At 36.6% G+C, this 21,370-nt stretch overlaps 1 protein-coding gene across 1 annotated transcript in view; it reads right to left on the minus strand.

Annotated features, from left to right (window-relative positions):
- lpar1 (lysophosphatidic acid receptor 1) overlaps positions 1–19,042 on the minus strand; it is a 59,721-nt gene extending 40,679 nt beyond the window's left edge. The window contains exons 1-3 of the mRNA XM_024299679.2: positions 18,702–19,042; positions 16,634–16,746; positions 4,908–5,303 (exon numbers count right to left, since the gene is read on the minus strand). Coding sequence (XP_024155447.1) covers positions 4,908–5,004 — 97 coding nt within the window. The 5' untranslated portion in view covers positions 5,005–5,303; positions 16,634–16,746; positions 18,702–19,042. The remainder of the gene's footprint in view (positions 1–4,907; positions 5,304–16,633; positions 16,747–18,701) is intronic.
- Positions 19,043–21,370: the final 2,328 nt, after the last annotated feature.

The raw sequence follows: 21,370 nt of genomic DNA on the forward strand, positions 1-21,370 counted from the left end.
TGGTTTTTACGTTTAGCATCAAAGACCCCCCTGGGTTTGGTGGCAGCGGGTGGTGGGTAGACAGTGTCGTCACTTTCTCTTGTAAATACACAAACACACGTTAAGACGCATGCCAGTCAGGACTCCCACTCCCATTAGATAACTTCAAAGGAAAAAGGATTTTTGACCATAAACCTTTCTGGAAAATGTCTTTTAATCTACTTTGATATGACATCCTCCACTTTTTGTGCCTTGTAGTCTTTTCAAGCTTTTACTAACCATTAGCTGTGATTCCATTGACTATGAAAATGCGCAAATTGGATTTGCAATAATAAATTTACAAGATGGAAACACGACAATTTTGAAAAAACATGGTTTTTGAAGCGCATCAAAGTGGACATATTTTGAAAAACATTTATTTTTTAGAATTAAATGTTTTACTGAAAATATCACTAAAATTGAGTGTGTCTTGTTTGTCTTGAATTGTTGAATCTACAGCTCCACTGTAAAATCACCAACCACTATTTTACAGAATCTCTTCATCCTAGCCGCTCCCAGGTAGCTTGCAGCTCCACGGCCTGAAAAAGACGCCGACGTCTCCTTTGATAGATGATGATGAGCGCCAGTGGCATGGCAGAAATTTGAAAATAACTGATGTAAATCAAAGTGTTGTTCACATATTGAGTTGATTTGTGTTCATTCACATAATTATGATTTAATGGAAACAATTAGAAAATTTTATTTTTTCAATTTCAGTAAAGTTTTGTGCTTATGTGCAATGGAAAGGCAGCTACAGTCACCAGGTGTAGATTAATTTGCCCAAAGACCAGGAGGCTGTGCAACACATTCTCACTCCCAAGTCCTCACATTTTGATGTTTGGTTAAGGACCCCTCTGCGTCACTTTTTGATGTTTTGGGTGCCTCCGACTTGTCATTTTTTGATGTGCTGGCTGCTACCATTAAATCACGGGTCCCCAACCCTCCGGGCCACGAACCGTAACCGGTCCAGTACTGCAACGCGGAACTGTACCCAAATCTGTACCAGATGTAGTACCAGATGCGGTACCAGACGCATCCTGTACTAGGACCCTAACTCGGTACCGGATGCGAACTGGTACCGGGTGAGGGTTGCGGACCCTTGATTTTATGAACAGCCAGAACGTCAAAAAACGGAGAGTTAGGGACATCCAAAATTTCAAAAAGTGTCATGGAAAGGGCCTTAACCAAACGCCAATATGTGACGACTTGGGATGAGAATGTGTTTGGCTGATCCACAGTCAGCTCATACCCAAGACTTCAACCCAACTAAATAACATAAACATCTTTGATGTGCCATAAATTTTAACCGTTTATGTGATCAAAAGGAATCGGTTGATTAATCAGCTGATTTGCATAAAAACCTCACTACTAAAAAGTGTTGCATATCGGCTTTTCTTCACCCAAAATTCATTCATTTGCGTAGAGTTACGGTAGTGGAAGGACAGTCAAAACTGAAACTAAAGCTCTGATGTAAAAGGGTTAAAAAATAGGCCCCTCCCTGTTTGACACTAACGTTTAAGAGTGGATTAGGGGGTTAAACATCAAATGGTTGCTGAGTGTGGCTGTGATGCTCACAGACCCCTCAGGCGATGATTAAAATCTCAAATTCCATCCATTCAGGAGTGTGACAGATAACAGGATTTTAAGCTTAAGGTTTCCAGGAAATGCGCTTCCAACTTTGTGCAGTATGCCCTAATATTCATGTCCATCTGGAAAAATGGTCGTGGTATTTTTGGGGGAATGCATGACCAAGCTAACCTTACACTAAGACAACGCACATTCAAGCAGCCACTTCCAATGAAAAGTCCATAAAAGTGCACGTAGACATGCATAAACACATGTTTCAGTGCTGTTGAGTTCCAAACTCAAGAGGCTACACAAGCTTTTAAGACCGCTTTTGGGCTCTACGTACACAACGCATAACCAATGAACATACGTTGCAAGCTAAATCAGATTGACCAATCAGGGACTTGGATTTGGTAGTGACGTATGGATGGCCCCGCTTCGACATTTCACACCAAGCCTGTTCCAGCTGGTGGTGGACATGCGCCAGTAAACAGCAGCAAAAGAAGAAGAACCCCCCCTGCTTGTCCAGTGTGAACATAACACATAGCATGATACAAGAGTAACCCCTGATCTCCTGCGGGGATTAATTGAGATCCAGAAAGTTTTTGCTTTCAGAGATACAAGATGGTTCAACCTAAAAAAAGAACTTATTAATTGTTTTTGTTGATTCATCTTGACTTCACAGATGAAACAGAAAGTCCAGCTGCAATTTCTGTGAACATCAATGCACTCCATAAAACAGATGAGCCAATAAAATAATTAAATGTGTAACCAAAAAAGATTATAAGCACCTAATGTAATGGTGTCCAGAATTGATATTAAACCTGCAATAACAGGACATAAGGTATTGTCTGCTAGAATGTAAAGTTGAAATCCTAAGAACAAAACTAGTGTTGCTGACTGAAGCAATGACTCTGCTTTCAAAAATAAGGAACCAAAGCTTAAACAGCTTATCACCAGCTTTATTGTGGCGATCTGCGGTTTCAGTTCTGTTTCCTTTGGTTATTTTTAGTATGTTTTGTGTGCAAGTTGGTCTTTTCACCATCATGATCAGACCTGCCCTAATTTCATCATTACTCAGCTGTTTTTAATAATGATTCCCTTCCCTTGGTTTGTCTTAGTCCTGGTTTCAGTTGCTTGATAGTTAAGTCATCTGGATCTTGTTCCCATTTTTGGTTGTCTACTTGACATTTTTGTCCTGTTTGAATTTGTCATTTTAGATTCAGTGAATCTACATAATGATTTTTGGTTCTGTCCGTCAATCTCAACATTTAAGTCGTTTCATGACATTCTCAATTCTGGCCAAATGGTTTTTGGATTGGGCTGGGTAGCATTTCCATGAACCACCTGATTTTGACTTCAGGACCAGTAGAAGTTCTCAAGGTGATTACACAATGGCCGGGTCGACTCACATTTCCGTGGCCATTTTCAATGAAAAGTCTATGCAAACGCGTCTGAAACACACGTGATCGTGCATGGCTACACGTTTTTAAGCTCTGCGTACAAACCAAGCTTTCATGGAATGTGCTCGGGATGTTCAATGAATGCCAACTGAACCAAACTGTGACCAATCAGGGACTCGGATTTGATAGACGTGTGGGTGGCGGTCGCTTCAAAACATGAACGTACCAACCGTTGTAAACAGGATCACAAAGGAGACATTTTATAATTGCGGTTTGTGCCTGGTCGGAATAATATGACTGACCCAGAGCAAGATTTGTGGGATTTGGATAGTTCTGACTTTGTGGACCGAGCCTCTACCAATAGTAGGTGGCGGATGAGCACTAGTAAACAGTAAAAGCAAAGAAGAAGAACATCCTCCCTGCCACTACTTGAGTCTGAGGCACTGGTCAAGTGTATACAACACTGACCGCGAAACCACGTAGAACACATTCTTGAACGCACACCACAACCGGCTGATGTGTACACACCTTCAGAGATCTACAGCTATGTTCACACCGCTCTTGGCTACATGTGTTCAAGCGACCGCTTCCAATGAAAAGTCTTTCGTGTTTTGGGCATTCAAAACACTTGCGTTCACTCAAAGTTATGCAACTTTCTATGACAGCTTTTGGGCTCAACATCCAAAACATGCGTCCCTTGAACATCCCTTGAAAGTTACACTAGATCAAACTTTGAACAATCAGGGATTTGGATTCGGTAATGACGTTTGGACGGCACCCCTCTTATTTCACCTTTGAAAATTGATCATGGAGGAAAAATTAATAACTGCACCTTGTGTTAAAAATCACATTACATCATATACCCAAATAGAGCTGTAAAAGACAAAGCCTAGAGGAAGATTCATGAACCGGTTCGACATCCACCCTCTTCCAACTGTAGGCGGTGGACATGTGCTAGAATCCGACAGTCTAGTGTGAACACCATGCTAAAGTAGTGTCACGTTCCCGGTGTGAACGTAGCACAAGTTGGAGAACATCACTACAGTTGAGGGGGTCAAGACCTCCATTGGAGTCCCCATGTTTTGGTTATGTCTCACTGGGAATAATACTCACAGTAGACCGTGGACTCATTCAGGAAATGTACTTCTTGCATGATTTGTGTGCACCTCCATGTTGCTGCTTTAGAAAAAAATGACTCAAATGGATTGAGGAATGACTTTCACTGTTTGTTTTTTTCATTTTTGGGGTGATAAATCTAGTCATCTTAGAGGGAAAAAACATGTAAACTTAATTCATTCTTAAATTCTGTGGAATTGTGAAAAAAATAGGTTTTCTCATGATCTCAACTAAAGAAATAAACGATTAACTTTTTTTTCTTTTTGAAATATTTGTTGTTTTAGGTGTTTGATTGCTTAGCTTGGAAGTTATGGTCCAAAGAGGAATAGTAAGATCTGTTCAAACTGCTTCACTTAGATCACACCTTCAAAATAAAATATAAAATTAATATTTAATTTTTAATCATGGCATTCTTTGTTTCTATTCTGAACAGAAAATTAACTTACGAAGTCAAGATGATGTGTTAATCACATCTTGTGTTTTATTGCTGCTCTGTCCTTCCTGCATGGGTTGTTCTATGATCCCAGACTGTAAAAAGGAGCTCTCATCTCAGCCTCACGAGATGATCGCGCGTCTCCAGGCATCTGCTTGTGCCATCAGTGCCGTTATCTGAACCGTATGCTCCCTCCCCGCGTCTACGTGGCAGGTATACTTTGATTAAACACAGATGCCCACATTATAAACACAGAAAGGGATGTAAAAGGATGAAAGGTGTTTGCTTTAATCTCATTTTAAGTCTTGGTATCCAAAGAAAATAAAGTCATCAAAGAAAAAAATGAGAAAGAATGAAATAATTGAATTTACCAAATCTTGTTTCCCAGTCCCTCTTGTACTGATCCCTGAAAGTCCGACTCAAGTTCGATAACAGGGAAGCTTTCCGTTTCTCCAGCAGACTCTGCATGCGCAATCCTCAAGTCAAGACTCCAACATGAAGCCAGGTAGTCCTTTCATTTTATGTCCCACCAGTAAAATGGAAATCACCTCCAGTTTTAGTTTGAAATGAGTTTATGGATATTTTTCCCCTGCTTGATAATCTGTCAAAGTCCGGATGCGCTCCGCTGCGTCTCCGTGCCTCTCTGCGCTGGCGCGTCTCTCCCTCTCTCCGTCTCCGCCTGACCGAGTGCCACACACCCGCACGGGACAGGACCTTTGTCTGCGCGTGACGTCACTCCCCCGCCTGCGCGCAGACGGATTCACACGCTGCGAAAAAGAGCCAAAAAGAAGGAATCAAAACAAGTAAGAGTGATACAATTCTCATAAACCAGATAGATAAAGATATTTTTAGAGTGTAGACGAGTGAAGTTATTTTGTTTTCCCTCCAAATTAGTTTTTTTTTTTCACTTTTGTTGAGAAAAAAAAAATAATAAATTAAAACACAAGTCAGAACAGAACTGATTAAGGTTTTTTCCAGAAACTTTAGAGACAAAAACAGAGAGAAAGATAGGGGCAAAAAATAGAGTCAACTTGTCAAACTTAAGGATTCACTACATCTTTTGAGCTGTTTTTAAAGCATTGCTAGCAGTCTTTTAATTAGGACTACATGGGTTGATAACATTGATTAATCGATCTAAGCTTATTGGATCAATATTCCATCCATAAAAGTAGAAATTGATCTAACGCGTAATGCTAATGTCCGCTAGCTTGATGCTAATGTATAATGGGATTTTCCATAGGAGGGCTAATGCTAACGCTAAACACACATTGCTGACTAAATTAACATCTTTATTTACTCACAGGCATGAATTTTCCAAACTCTTTTAAGGAAATATTTATTTAAGGTTATCATTTGTAAAGCACCGTTTTTTTGCCCATACTTTCTTCTTCTTCTAGAACAAGGTATAATTCTATAGCGTGATCACCACCTAGTGGAAACTGAAACGCCCTCCAGGAGAGACGGAACAATTGTTGGAGCTTCTCCGTTTGAGAATCCATGTAACACTGTGTTAACAATCTCATCATAGTTTATAGTATGTGAACTGTCTTAGATTAACATGAAAATCTTAAAAACACATATAGAATATTAATGTATTTTTAAACAAATGTATCTTAATGTGTAAACCCTGTAATCTCAAACTTAAATTGAATCTAATTGAATCGAGTGGATTGAAAGAATATAAAAAAAAAATCAGAAGTGTATCAATCCAGGCCCTACTTTTAATTAAGATGTTATCAATGAAAAACTGTCAATTTCTAGGACATAGTTTCTGCAGAGCGGCAGTACTACTTAATCAAAGATTTGCCTTTGACTTGGGGATGAAACAATTTTCGCAGAGCAACCCCTCTCTGTTTACATGCTCCTGCTAGCTTACAGCATCTCACACCAACCTAACATTACCCATATTTTTTACCTCACAAATACACTAAATTTTAAACAACAATTGAAAATTAGCATATTTTAATGAGATTTAATCATATGCTCCAGATTCACAATGATTTGAAAAAAGAAATGCTCTAAAATGCAATTTTAAGCTTAATTTTAGTTTTCTTTGTCATTTTTTAAGACATATTTTATGCACAGAGGCAGTAGCTCATTAGAAATACAGTTCTGAGTTGTGGGCGGGACTGTTTACCCCTCTCTGTCACTGAGAGCTTTGTGAGCCTGGAGCCTCAAGCTAATGGGGAGCAATATTGGATCGTGCTACAGCACGAGTGTTGAACGCTCATCATTTCTAGCACACCTAAATGTGAACGGGCCAGGTTGTGCGCAGTGGAAGGGGAGACATTTTCACGCCTATTTCAGTAGATGCATCATTATCTGAGCATTTTCAAGCATCTGGTTTTTATCTCCTACCGATTTAAATGAAGAGATACTCAGAAACACTGTTTTAATTGTAAACTGTTTTATATTGGTCCTCTTTTATGAGAAAAATGGTGCAAGAACATGTTAAAAACACACAAAAAGAGGATTTTTATTGGAGTGGGTCTTTAAGGATGTGCATTATTCATAGGTAACCGTCTTCATAATTTTCTGTATTTTCGTGTCTCTGTATGAGGGTAAAACTAGCACACATGAGGTTATCAGGTTGTGAGACAGGGTTTGATAAGTGGGGACAGTGACGTCTGCCAAATTCTCCCCATCTGTAAACACTTAGAGTGGTGTTTGTACCAAACCCACCATCAGCAGAGGAATGAAATGAAGCATTAAAGACAAGTAAGGAAAACAATATAAGATTTCGTCCCTTATTAAACCAAATTTGCATTTAATACGAATGAGAGTGCTCAGAAGTGTTCCATGTTTTCACCTTCACATCATTAACTCTTGTGTAAAAATTTGTTTGAGGGAATTTGTTGGTTTATTTTTCATTTTGGAGTTCTTTCAGACAGATGTGATGATTGAGGACCCATTTCAAATTCATATCTTTGTCTGTTTTGATTAAGGGAATTTCCTAACTATAAAATGACTCGAGAGCATCTAAGACATTAAAGGAACAACGCCTAAATGCTTCCTCTCACATCTGGTGCTGCACAGGAAACCCTGGATAATCCTCTAAAATGTCATGAACATTTTTATTTTTTTCCTTCACATAATGTTTGACTTTAATAAATCAAGTTTATGAAGGAAAAATTACAAGTAATGAACCCTTATTGTTTACTTTTAGACAATTTTAGGCCTAAACACCGCTCCAAAAAATACATTTTACAACTAATTTACTTTTGACTAATTTACTGAAGTCATATTTTAATAATGTTTTAACCCTTTAACACCAAAGTAACACACGCTCTCTGACATGCCGTAAATCCTTGACTGTTAAACGAGATCAGTGTGCATTTGCTGATTCTGATGAAGAGAAACTGGCTTTTTTTATTGGCTTTGGGTCAGTGTGCAGCACATGATGTGTTGCATAATGGCACAAAGCTGTTTTCTCTTTGGCAGAATTAGTTGATTTATCACCTTTTCAATAAGGCAGACCTAAAAACCTTAATATTAATAAAAAAAAATAAAAAAAAACAGCAGTATTGCGTATGCATTGAATAAATCTGCTGTGAACAAAGTTGAACTGTACTGTAAATATGCAACTAACACAGCTAACATGTTATTAGACATTTTTTTTTACTTGTTACTAACAAGGTTGGGAGTTAGTGTAGTCACAGTAACATTTGTTTTAGTTGAGGCAGTTTTTATTATTTAATAATAATACATATTGTAAAAAAAAATATGATTTTCCTTTTAGGAACTGAATGAGCTATAATTGAGAGGGTTATATTGAACATACAAATACATCATAAACTTTAAAATGAATCTTGTCATCAAAAGTCAAAATTTGATATTTGGTACGTTGGCCTAAACATGAAAGTTATTCTAAATATACTAAAACTGTCGTTAAAAATTGTCAGAGAAATGAAGTAAGGGTCCAAGGCCACCTCTGTAAATATATTGTGAGTGTAAATGTGTTGATCAAATTTACCAGAAATCTGATATGATTCTGTAAATAGCCTGACCAACAATAAGTGTCCACAAGCCAACTTTTAAAACAAAAATGTGACCAAATGTACATTTTAAAAAATGCTTTTAGTAGAAAACACACAGACTTAACAGTCGCTGCTCATAAGATGAATAAAACAAAACTCTTCCCAGTTCAGTTCATCGTGTGATTCTATCAGTAACTTTATCATAAATTTGCATGTCTTTTAATGATAGAATTTACAGCCAGCACACAAAATTTCACTATCCAGTCACCCCTCTCCTAATGCTACCATTATCCAACAATGAAAGCCTCTTTCAGTTCAGTTAAAAAAAAATGCAAACTACATCCATAGAATGAAGCCATTATATCATAGAACCAAAAAATGAAAACAAAAAATGACTTTTTATGATTTTTGAGGTAAAAAAAGAAACCCCTGTATGTACACATTTAGTGTTCTGACATCCAGAGAGCCAAAGGTGATGGAGGACTGAGAGGAACCACTAAGATCCCAGTCAGGGGGAAATCTGTTTGCTTTGACAGATTTGTGAAAATACTTGCGAAACCACTGTGCTGCGTTCGTCCTCAGGTTGTTGCAGAGGCTCCTCTGTTTCACACAAATCCAACAGACCAAATTTAAACCATGGTGTCCCACAATGAGAAGCAAACATTTGCCCGTCGGCCGCAGAGGAATCTCGCCTACAGCACGGGGGCATGCATGCTTGTTAGCACACACAGTAAACCAGTTTTATTAACACCACCCTGCAGGGACTGGATCATGAACTTGGTATTCTTAATATGTTCAACAGAATTTAAATAGAATGTAATTAAAACATTTTTATATAAGGGAGAGGGGCAGAAGACTTTGGAAGGCTGGCCAATAAGAACAGGAAAGTGGACGGGCATTAAAATGAAAGACGGAAAAATTTGTGTTTCTAACAGTTTTATTATTCATTAGTTGTTATTAATGAGTTTTCCAAAAGTCAGAATTTCCTTTTGCCACAGAAAGGAAGCAGAAAGGACTTTGGTGACAGCCCAGATTGGGTGGTATATACACTACAGGGCCGTAGCAAATAATTTGAGGGGCTACAGATTTCATTTTAAAATATTGCTTTTGTTATTTTTGCAATGCTTAAAGAAACTTGTATTGATGGTTTCTTAACCTTTGTCAATAATGACATTAGTATTGACTCAAAAATGTAGCAAAAATTAAGCTGTACCACTGTAGCTCCACCCCTTTTAAAAAAAAAAGATTGAATTATTTCACTTTGAACTGTTGGAAGCTTTTACCCACTTGGAACAGGGGTGTTCAAAGTCAGGCCTCGAGGGCTACGACCCTCCATGAGCCCAAAAACCTGCAGTACCCCGTACAGGTCAGCCCTCATGCGGGTTCATGTGACTGAAGCTTCGTTCACACCATAGACCGTTTATAAGAAGTGGACATGCTAGTACTTAGGTCACCCATAGGAAATGCATGACCTCCAGCATTCGCGGAATCAAGTCAGAGCCTTCGCCGTCACTTCCTGACGGTGTCATGTACTGGACTTACATGACACTAAGTCTTTCATATATCGGAATAGAGCTGTGAAAGAAAAAGTCTGAAGCAATTATATTTGCACTTCTTCAACATTCCACAAGCCTCTTCCAATTGTAGGTGGCAAATATGTGCTAGTGGCATGTAGCAACAGTAAAGTGTAAAACACCATATGTTAAAAGTGCATTCTAAAACGTGTCGTTGAATGTGCGCCAGATGTTTGCGGTGTGAACGTAGCATAAGGCTTATTGCAAGGTAACACTATATGTCACGTTAGTGAGTGAGTGAGTTAGTTACTAACAGGTTGCTAACTTGGTTATACCCTTTTTTTCTAGCAATTTGGAAAAAAAATAATGTTTTTTTTCTCTGAAACACAAATAGAAAATAATGACCAGTAATTGCCTGTAATTGACTGCCAGAAATAAAGACACCAAAAATACCAGGCATAAATACAGTCCTCCTTCCAAACATGGGTCAGTCGCTTAACCTACTGGGACAGTTTTATTGGGGTACACTCACAGCCTAAAGCACCATCTGGCAGCGTTTACGGAGGTGTTTGCAGTAAACAAAACAAAGTGAGTGTAGGAATGCAGGAGACATTAGGTTTACACCGGGACGGAAAACGAAACCATCACTCAAAGTGTTGTCGTTTGTCCTTGCTAGGACTCAACTATAACACTTTTCCCTTTTGTGTGATTATCCATAATAGCCTCACTGGCTCTGTTTCCACAGAAAATCCCACTTTAAACTTTATTCCTGCCTTTTGGGAATCTTGATTAATCCAAACCAGGCGTGTTATGAAGCATATTGGTGCAACCCCAAACATGAGTTCATTTAGATATGAGCTGAGTCGACTCTTTTTTTGTTTTTTTAATCTAGTGTTGGACTTGCGAATGAAATGAAGACTTGCTTGGTTTGCAAAAAGCCCTCAGTTGTCCCTTTAGAATTTGCACGTGATGACATTTCCACTTGATGTGGAAGTGCAAAGTTTGCTGCTTAAGCAAGATTTGATTAGCTTCCATCGTAACTATCAAAACAGTCTTGGAAAAGCGTGGTAGGTCAAACCCAGCTTTAAGTGGTGCATAAATCCTGCAACTGTACCAAGTCTTTGTCAAACTCTAATGTCAGATCTGAAGTGTTGTATGCGTATTTTTCAGACTCATAGAAAGAGAAAAGACAGAAGCACACAAGAAGAAGGGAGTTTCAGTGACGGCAGGCTGTAGAGTGCAGCGAGGCTAGGCTGGATGAACTGAGGAAATGGGGGGAAGAGAAGGACAGCGTGGGGGAGGGAAAGGTAAACGATTGGGGGGTGAGGATTCAAATGACACCATATTTTCAGCAAAGTTCCTGGGAAAAGGAATGAAAACTTGTGGTTGATTATAGATAATTCACGTAAAAAAGGAAGTTTGTGACTTTAGTTCAAGATTAACATTACTTTGGTACATAGGATACTTTAAAGATTTACTCCTGACTGATCAACTTTGAATTTATGCCAATAACCGTTTTTCAAAAACAAATATTGTTCCTCTTCTTGTACTGCTTTCTTTGTTTAAACTTCACAAAATAAGTTGATGGTAATAATAGTGCATCTAAGTGGATCTATTTTATCAGTTATCAAAGTAAAAATTATTTATATTTTATTTCAGTTCAAGAAAAAAACAGACTATACCACAAGTCAAACCAAGAAAAAAATCAAAACATGTGTTCTGTGGTTTACTTGGTTTGTGGCATGTTCCACATGATTTTATTTTTAAGGACAAATGGGTCTGGGTTCTTATGGGTCATATCTCTGACCCTGACGCCACAATTTGAACTTAAGCTTCAACCAGACTTGATTGACCACAAATGGCAGCAGCATGAGGATGTGTGGGTCACTTCGCAAACCCCCCCGTGATTATTCAGAACTGGATTTCTGAAAAGTCTCAACTCACATCTTATTTTCAATTGCTGAGGTTCAGTGGAAAAGTTTGAACCTTTCAGTTCTGAATGTATTAATATTCAATGTGGAAGTGAAATAGCCTCCTAGATACCAGGAAGACATCTTCAGTCTAAAAATCCAAGTCAAGATGAACTTTTTACAACTTTTTCTGCTTCGGAACTGTCCTGGATGAACTAAATGAAAGTATTTTGTCTAGTTTCTTGTTTAATATCTTATTAAACTTGATATAAGAAAAAAAAAAGAATTTTCAGTGAAGTGTTTTGACTTGTTTTAAGACAATTGTTGAGTTATTTGATCTTGAAAACATCTTATTTTAAGCAAAATCTCTTAAGAAAGAAGTTGTTTTTACTTTACATGGTAGTTTTTGCTCAATTTAGGGAAGCGAAACATTTTAAATTGAAAACACAATGCATTTAATAACAGAACTGAAATTTGTAAATAAACGTACATTTAATTATATTTTTTTAAGACAGATTCATCCTAAAAAGTGTAACTCTCATCTTTAACATGATCATAGTTAGAAATACGGATAGTTGGACTCAAAATAGAACATCTAGGGAGGGAAAGTGTTACATATCCCTACTTTGAAGAAATTAAACTTTTTTGACCAAAACAAACTTCTTTAAAGGCAAAATCTTTCCAGTTACCAGAGCAAAATACTCAAATATTATTGAATTTAAAGGTATATTGTTAGCAGAAATTTGAAAAGTCTCACCAAGACTACTAGTTCCATTGGTATTTTTTTTCTTAATTTATAACAAAAGAAAAGCATCTTGTTTTCTGTGTTTTACTTATTTTGAAAAATACTTTTTTCCAGTTCAAAGCTATAATGAGATAAATACAGAACTTTTACGCTAAGTCCCTTTTTTAGCTTCCAATGTCAATTTCATGAGAACAGTTCTCTGTTAACACCTTTCATGAATCCTAAATTTGATCATAATGTAATTGTGAAACATTTTTTTGATTTGCATGCATTGGGATGCATTCCTAAAAGAATCGCAAATCACTCAACGCAAAAACATAATGAAGGTCACAACGACAATCAAAAGCAACAAAAAAAGGTACAATTTTAGAAATCAAAACAAAATAACAGAAACCAAATCTTATTTCCAAACATGAAAACAAATTTAAATGAAACCTTGCAAAAAAAAAAAGTAATTTCCAGAAATCAAAATGAAATGCAAAAATGATTGAATAAACAGTAAATTTAGGTATTATGGGACATCACTGATTGGATGATGACAAACAAAAGTTTTAGCTAAATGCTAAAAAAAAAAGAAAAAATGAGGAGTAAACCTTTTTGCAAAAAATTCAAAGGTACACGAATAAATGACCTAAGGCTAAGGGATACTACACTTTCCTTGTGTTGTTAATATTTATTTAAACTTCAGAGTAAGTCAGTTCTAAATATTTTAAATTGGTTCAATTTAGATTGTGTCTGACATCCAGCTGTCAAAATTTAAGAGAACTGCTCAAATTGTTATGTTGATGTTTACAAGTATTGAGGAGTGAGACACTTTTACAATATATTATAAGTTATAGTATTTACAAGTTTACAAGAGTTCAGTTTAAACTTGTAAAGATCCAAGAACTGTGCACTTAAAAAAAAAAAAAATCTGATTTTTTTGGTATGTTATTTCTGTTTGCAAAATAGATCATAATCCATGGTAGAGTGGGAATCAGTTTTATTTTTTTATTTTTTTGTTTTTCTTAATACGTATTGAACCGTGACGCTCACATTATAAAACATTCATAAGTTTGGGGACACTAAAGATGCTTTTGAAAAAAACTCAAACATTTTCAAGTTTCTTATTGAGTTTTGTTTTTTACATTCATTTAGAGTTCAGGAAATTACTTTTGCTTTTAGAATTTTTGTTGTGACCTTTAGTATGTTTTTATGCTTGTTGGTTTGATTTGGACTTTTGGGCTACCATACGGTTAGCATGCTAACCTAGCTTCAACCGGAGCAGCTCTGCATGGATAAGTCATTACAGTTGTCTGAAAGCGCTTTTATTTTGGAGAATTGAGCCCAGGTTCACATCAGGAATTAATTACCAACAACTGGTTTCAACAGAAAGCAGCTGAACTCCCCCCTCCCCATCAACTCATGTTTTCTTCTCAATCCATCCCCCACCTCTTTGCCAAACCTTCGCTCTGCGTCCTCTATCACCAGTACCTACAGCACCATCCCTCCTTCTCTTTCCTTTACTCTTCCCTCGATTTCCTTCTCCCTCTTTGGCACTCTACTTTTTTTATTTTTTATTTTTTTTCGTGAAAACCCTCCTTTTTCCTTCCTGTCTCCTCCTCTGTGTGCTTTTCTCCCCCACCCTTTCCTGTCAGCTCACCTTTCTCTGCGTTTTTGCTTTGGTTCTCACGTTTTTTGGATAACTATTTTTATTTCAGGTTGTAAGAAACGTTCCTGAATTTTATTCCGTGTCTGTTTCTTAATACTTGTACTTATTCTTAGATTGCCAGATACAAATCAAGGGGAAAAATTGACCAAATACAACTGGTTAAAAGTCAATAACTGCAGAAGAAGCAGAACAAACACTCAGAAATTTGTCAATCAGAGCTGGAGTTTATGTTCAACAATCTTGATCTGGGTAAACCAAACCTGGATCAAAATGTAATTCTGTGGCTGTGAAAATTAGACATAATTATATGAATACCAGCCCTTTCTTTTCCAGTTCTTAAACCGGCTGTTCATGCAGGGTGACTCTTTCAGACTCAGCTCTATTTCCACCAAACCTTAAAGCATAGAAACCTGCTGCATTGGCAGATTATTGGGGCTAAATCCCTTCGCCTGCTATTAACAATGAATATGCGCGTCTCTCTGAAGTTAACACAGAGAAAAAGGGAAGAGAAACAGAATTTGAACTGATCAGGTTTTTCCAGGTCTTGTAAACTGTTTAGATCCAACCTGCACACATTCACCAAAATGTAAGAACAGCAGGAATAAACTAGAGAGATGAAACAATTTTTTTCTAAAATATTTTTATTTTTTTGAAGATCTGAAAATGATCTGAAAAAAAAACTAACAAAAAAAGTACTTCATCGCCAATAATATTGTCCTTAAACAAATGTGGGAAAGTACAGTAGTTATTATTACGTATTGTGTTGAAAAAGAAGTGGTCATCTTGTAAATGTAATTTTCCTGTTTTAAGGTCACAAACAAGTACAATATATTTTTAATATAGAGCTCGCCAGATTATAAGACGCTTTATCAAAAAGTGTTTTATTTTGTAATTATGTAATATAAGGTGGAAGGCTCACTGAACATTAAGGCGCATTGAGCGGGACGAAACAGTCAAAGATAACTGCGTTCACAGCAACTGTAATGTGCGACGTGTTAGCCATGTTTTTATTTTTATTATTATTATGAACCTTTATTTAACCATAGTGTGTTCCAATGGGATTTAAAACCTCTTTTTCAAGGGAGCTTTGGGCAAGAATCAAAACAACAATAGATGTTAATGCGATACAATTTGGTTTGATATGTGGTTGGTTGGTTTGGTAATTTACTCTAGTTGGGAGACAGACATTCTTAGATGACTTCCTAACTAACACAGATTTCAAAAAGGACAACTTGCCATAACTTTACAAACCACAACAATACTTACACTTTTTTTTAAAGAAAAGATGCTATAACCTTAACAACATTATCGATTAAAATGTGTTGATTGAAGCTTGTTTCGTTTTAGCATTATTTCTCTTTCTTCATTTTTTTTACTTAACATCATGAATTCTTAATTTGCTTGGAAGTCCACTCTTAACAAAAACTGAATGATGAAACTGCTTGGAAATTTTCATGCAACTTCTCATTGATTTTTTGACAAAGCTAATTGTTTTTGTTTAGCATTGACAGTGTGATGATGACTTGTGTTTTTTCATGACTAAATATCAATAAAAACATCAAGTGATGTTTGATTTTTTGTTGATCAAATAAAATTCTTAAAGTAGCAAGTTCTCCTGATATTTTTCCAGGTTTTTAAGACCATCACTATATACATTTTGTCTTTACATTCAAGAGTTTTGAGTAAACTAGGGAACTTTTCCTTCACAGCTGTATTATCTAGACCCAGATTTTCCAAATAGTCAACGTTGGAACTAAAACAAAAGTGCAAACAGGATTCTGAGAGAGCTTTGAAGGCCATCGGAGTATCAGCAGAAGAACATTGGGTCGGTCTGTTTCCTCTCTGGGAGCTGAGTCCTTATCAGGTGAAGACAATTTCATTCTGCTTAAAGTTTTAAGAGCTTAGAATCCAATTTGAAAGCTTCATTTTTTAATGATCACGTTTCCAAAATACTAACTCGTTTTGCATTCGTGTTTTGTCTTTTTAAAAGCTCATGGAGTTCTGCTGAAGGCTTTTGTCAGCTGTAGACACACTGGAGAGGAAGATTAAAGGCAAACAAGCAAACATCTGCGGACACACTCAAGACTCAAAATTCTCCATGAAATTTCATTTGAATGTTTTTTGTTTAGTGCAGGAGGATGAACTTACAAAACCTTCCAAAACTGTCAGTTCCTCAGCTGATCCAAATACACAGAACCAGGACTCACCGTGAGGCCTCTTTCAGTCATCTGTGAAATAACTTACCTGTTTTTCCACATATGTGGAAATTTTCAAATGCAAATTAAATCAAATTGACGCACCTTTTCAACTTATCTTTGGCACAACTCAGCACTGCTTCCCACTGCATGAAAATTAGTCAGTGTTCAACTTTCAGACTTGACCTCTTTTCTGTTCTTTCATCACTCATTCAGATCTGCGAAGACAGTGATGGTTAGTCTTTATCGTCTGGTTCTACAATAGCTTTTAAGAGTTAGAAAAAAACAAACATGTAGGGCTATAAGGCATAAAGAGAAAGGCTGAGATTCTGTGACAAACTGATGAAACACAACAACAAATATCAAGCCAAGAAGTTTCCTTGAAATCAAGAATGCAAGCAAATGAAAAATCTGATGAATTTCTTGCAAAACAAGTGTTAGACATGAAAAATCTTCTCAAAACATCCACACACATGTTTACTTTAAAAATACTGTTGCTATCTTTGTCTTAGCTTTATTAGTTGTGGAATGTAGCAGTTGTCAGCTATTCAGAAAAGTTGTAGATTTGATCCCTGACCTTTGGAATGAAGAAATTCGTATTTATTCTTAAAACGAGTTTATCAGTAAAATTAACCTTTAGATACATTTTTTTTAAAGTAATTGTGAAGCCTGAAGAGTTTTGAATGGATTTGTCTAAATTTGGTTTAAAACTGCTTTGTTTAGTCCATGTCTAAGTACAAAGTGCTGAGCCAGCACTTTCCCATCCTTTAGTCTTATTAGCAACTATGCTAAATCCTGTGTCTGAGCTTTTTATTCTTAAACTTTCAGGCCGAGACGGAAATGTCACCATTCAGGTGACAATTCAAAATTGTTCAACCACTCACTTATATTTTTGTGTTGTCCTCCATGGGAATTTTACCCGTTTTTTCTTTTTGTAATGGTATAAAATAATAAAAGTTGATTTTTTTTAGATTATTTTGTGGCCGGATTGAAGTTTTCATTGTAAAATTACACATTAAAACACTAACAAGTATGTCTTCAGTTCAAGCTAAATACACTCAAAATGCCTTATATGAACTTAACTCCTTTAGTGGAGAGGTACCATGTAAGTATAACCCTCAGTGGGATTTGTGGTAACCCTCACTCTCCATGTAGCACTTAGGTCTGTTTTTCTTTTCACCCTTTCTTCTTCTTCTTCTTCTCCTGTTCTTCGTCTTCTTCATCATTATCACACACTTGCATCTTGACAATTTTATTTCATCTCCCCATCTGTTTAGTCTCTCCCAGCATGATGCTGCTCAGAAATCCTCCCACTTTGTTTTCTTGATTCATCTCAAAACCTTTATTTTCTCAACTTTTCAACATTTATTTTGCAGTTATTGTTATTTATTTCTAGTAAAGAGATTTTAAGAACAAAATAATGGTTCAGCATGCCTTTGTTTTTATTGTTTTTGCCAATTTTTTTGGTTTCTCTACATCATTGGTAGCTGGTTCTCCATATCTCCATATCAAGCGACTCTCTGATTGTTGTTGCGATGGCTCTTCCTGCCTCGTCTTTCCATGGATTGGTGTCTTACGGCTCCCGGTTTCCTGTTCTTCATCTTATTGTCCTACTCATTGTTCTACTTCTCTTTGATCAAGCCAGAGACAATAAAAGGAACAAAAAAATGGTATATGTGATAAAAAAAAGACATTTTTACAACTTAACCTCACTGTTGAGACTTTGCTTCATATCTAATTTGTTATTTAAGTTATGATCATGCTAACATACTAACTGCACACTAGCAGGCTAACATGCTAAACTCATGGTTAAGGCACAGCACATGTCTGGCATTAGAATTGACTTATTTATTGATGTGAACATTGTCGAGTCTTTTGGTTTCCTCCAGCTCCTGCCTGACTCGATAGGCTTTGTTTTCCAAAGGACATGGAATCAACTCAGTCATTCAATCATTTTGCTTTTCTTTCTGTTTATTTTGGCAGATTGATGATTGATAAATGATAGGTTGAAAACCTTAAAAGAAAGAAGTTGATATCTCAATCAAACATTTCAGCAAACTCAGCATGGCAAACAAATGTCAAAATAATCTTAGGTTTAACTCAGGACTAACAAGCAAAGCAATCAACGTAAAACAACCAATTCTTATAGTCCATAAATTCATTTAGTCCATACCGGTTGTGTCTTTAGTTTGGATTCTGGAGCTGGAGTGGAATCAGATCAAACAGAGATGCAGGTGTGAAAGCTCTTTTCAGTGGTGAATGAGGTGAGGTGGGTGTTATTTTTTTCATGGGGATGTCTGGCCCGGGTGGAGATGATCTCTGACTGAACGTGACAAACATTACTATATTCACTTTACCCAATTACTGAACTGCAAATACAAAGTTTGGTACTTTTGTTAAGATGTAAAAAGTCTTTACACCAATACAGAATACAGTAGATAAAAACACTACAGATACTTGCAAAGTTTTCCCTCACGTGTTTCTCTTCTATAACACCAATACGTGCAACCAAACCCAGACACAGTTGAGTAAGACCCATTTATTTTAATTGCTGATGGCAGGATGTGGTTCTACCACCCATTGTGGTAGTGTGCTGACTACTGCAGCTTTCAGAAAATGAGTGTGTAAAACTTCATGTTTCAGACACTGGAAACTACAAGTTCATGCCACAGAAACAGCTGGATTCCAGTCTGGGTCCTCTCAGCCTAATTGTCTAAGTGTGATAATTTGAATAACAAATTAGATATGAAGCCAAGTCTCAACAGTTAGTGCATTGTCCTTTTTTAGGCTCAGATACTCATTTGTTATTTATCTAAACATGCCTATATGTAGTCAGAAATGTTTATCGTGTTTTTCTAACTACAGCAACAGTGGTTTTGTCTTTGGTTACTGTAAAATAGAGACATCATATTTTGGCTACATTTATGGTATACCAAGCTAAATTGACACAGGGCATGGCTGGAAACACCCTGTTTATTCTATGGTGACATGAATGAAAGGCCAGTTCTTGTCTGCTGTACGCTGCTCTTTCATGTGCCATAACTGTATTTTTAGGGTATTTTTCTATATTTTTTTCCTCTTAGAGCTGACCCTCTCATATTTTTAGATCGAGTATTATACCTGTCTCTCTCTTTTGTGACTGCTTGTATGTGTGTTTCCCCATAAGTATGGCTACTGTGATTTATAGAAAAGCTGCAGACTGTGGAGAGACTCTGGTTTCAACTTTGAAGTTGGACCGCACAGTTTTGAGCACACACATGCACACATACTGTCAGTTCATCTGCCAGAATCCTAAAAGAAGGAGTCCACATGGGAGGGATGTGACAGACAAGAAAACGAGACAGATGGCCTATAAAAGTGGGAGAAGAGAAAAGATATAAAGATCCTAAAAAGGAGAAATTAAGTGTGAGAAGGAACTGAGGGAGGGAAGTAGAGGGAGATGGGGGGGAAAGGAAATGGTCCCTCCCCAAAGAGGTAAAAGCAGCCCTTGTCTGGTTCAACAAAGTCACATTTCAGCTCTCTTCTAGTGCAATTTCTTTGGTTAATCCCAGTTTTTGGGATACTGCATGTGTAATTCTGCAGTCTGAATAATACTAAGTAAGGTATTTGTGGGCACGTTTATGTTTATCTTTGATCAATTTACTTGAAACACTAGATTCAAAATGGATTTTTGGTTAAAAAAAATAGTTATACAGTTTTAATTTAACAGTGTAAATACATCAAAGATTTTATGGATTTTTTTCTTTTTTTGAACCCCTTAAAGAAAAACATTTAAAAAATATTTGTAATACCCTTTTTATACAACATATCAGTTATGTTGGGTTAGTTTAAGATGCAAAAATATTGAGATAATTTTTCAGGAAAAACAGAAACTTAGGCTATTTACCCAATGAACTGAAATTTTATATTCACGTTTATAATATCATGTCACTGGATTATAAATCATCCCTATCAACAATTTTTGCATTTTTTCAGTTTAGAAAGTAGCCATCTAGAAAAATAAATAACAATAGTGGAGTTATTCTCACCATAAAGCTTTGAAAATTATCAAAACTTTACCCGCCAAAAGTGTTTTTGGGATTCCATTGAGGCAGCCATATGAAATGAGCAGTAAAAGGCTCTTCCACTGCCCCTAGTGGAATGACAATGAACTACAGGGCAGAAAGCATGGACTAACCCCGGGCTTACATGGCTAGCGTTACAGCAGACCTCGCAAAACTCCAAACTCACATACGTTCATGCAATAACCTGCCATTTAAATAGGAAGTACAGTAATCCCCCCTTTATACACTGCGGTACAGCTAATTTTTAAATGTATATATTTTATTATAATTGATGACTTTACACCTCCCATGGGTTTGCTGTTTTGACATGATCATTTGGTGTAGGCTCTATTTTATTTTGAAAGGAAGTCATGCTCTGTCAAAAGTTATTAACTATTTCATATTTTTTTAAAAGCTATTTTTTCTTCATGTTTATGTTTTATTTATGCCAAAATAAAACACAATAGTTTATTTAAATATATCATTTCAGTCAACAAAAATGTAAATCAGTATCTTATTTCTCTAAATGGTGAGTGAAGACTTTGAGGCTCCTACTGGGTTTGGATGGGCGAGAAATCGACCCGAATGCCTCTTTAAGAGTTGAAGGTTGCAGACCCCCTGAGTTATAAACAATTGTTTTTTTAGGAAAGTTTGAATCATGTTAATGAGATAGTGGTGTCAGAAATGTCTGTAACAAAGACAATACAAGTTATTTTATAAGATTAAGCGTTTAGTGAGTTATTCTCAATCAAATCAAACTTTATTTATGAAAACTGCTTCTCATGCATTACGCAGCTTG

Source organism: Oryzias melastigma, linkage group LG12 (assembly GCF_002922805.2).
Source record: "Oryzias melastigma strain HK-1 linkage group LG12, ASM292280v2, whole genome shotgun sequence".
Classification (NCBI taxonomy): Eukaryota; Metazoa; Chordata; class Actinopteri; order Beloniformes; family Adrianichthyidae; genus Oryzias; species Oryzias melastigma.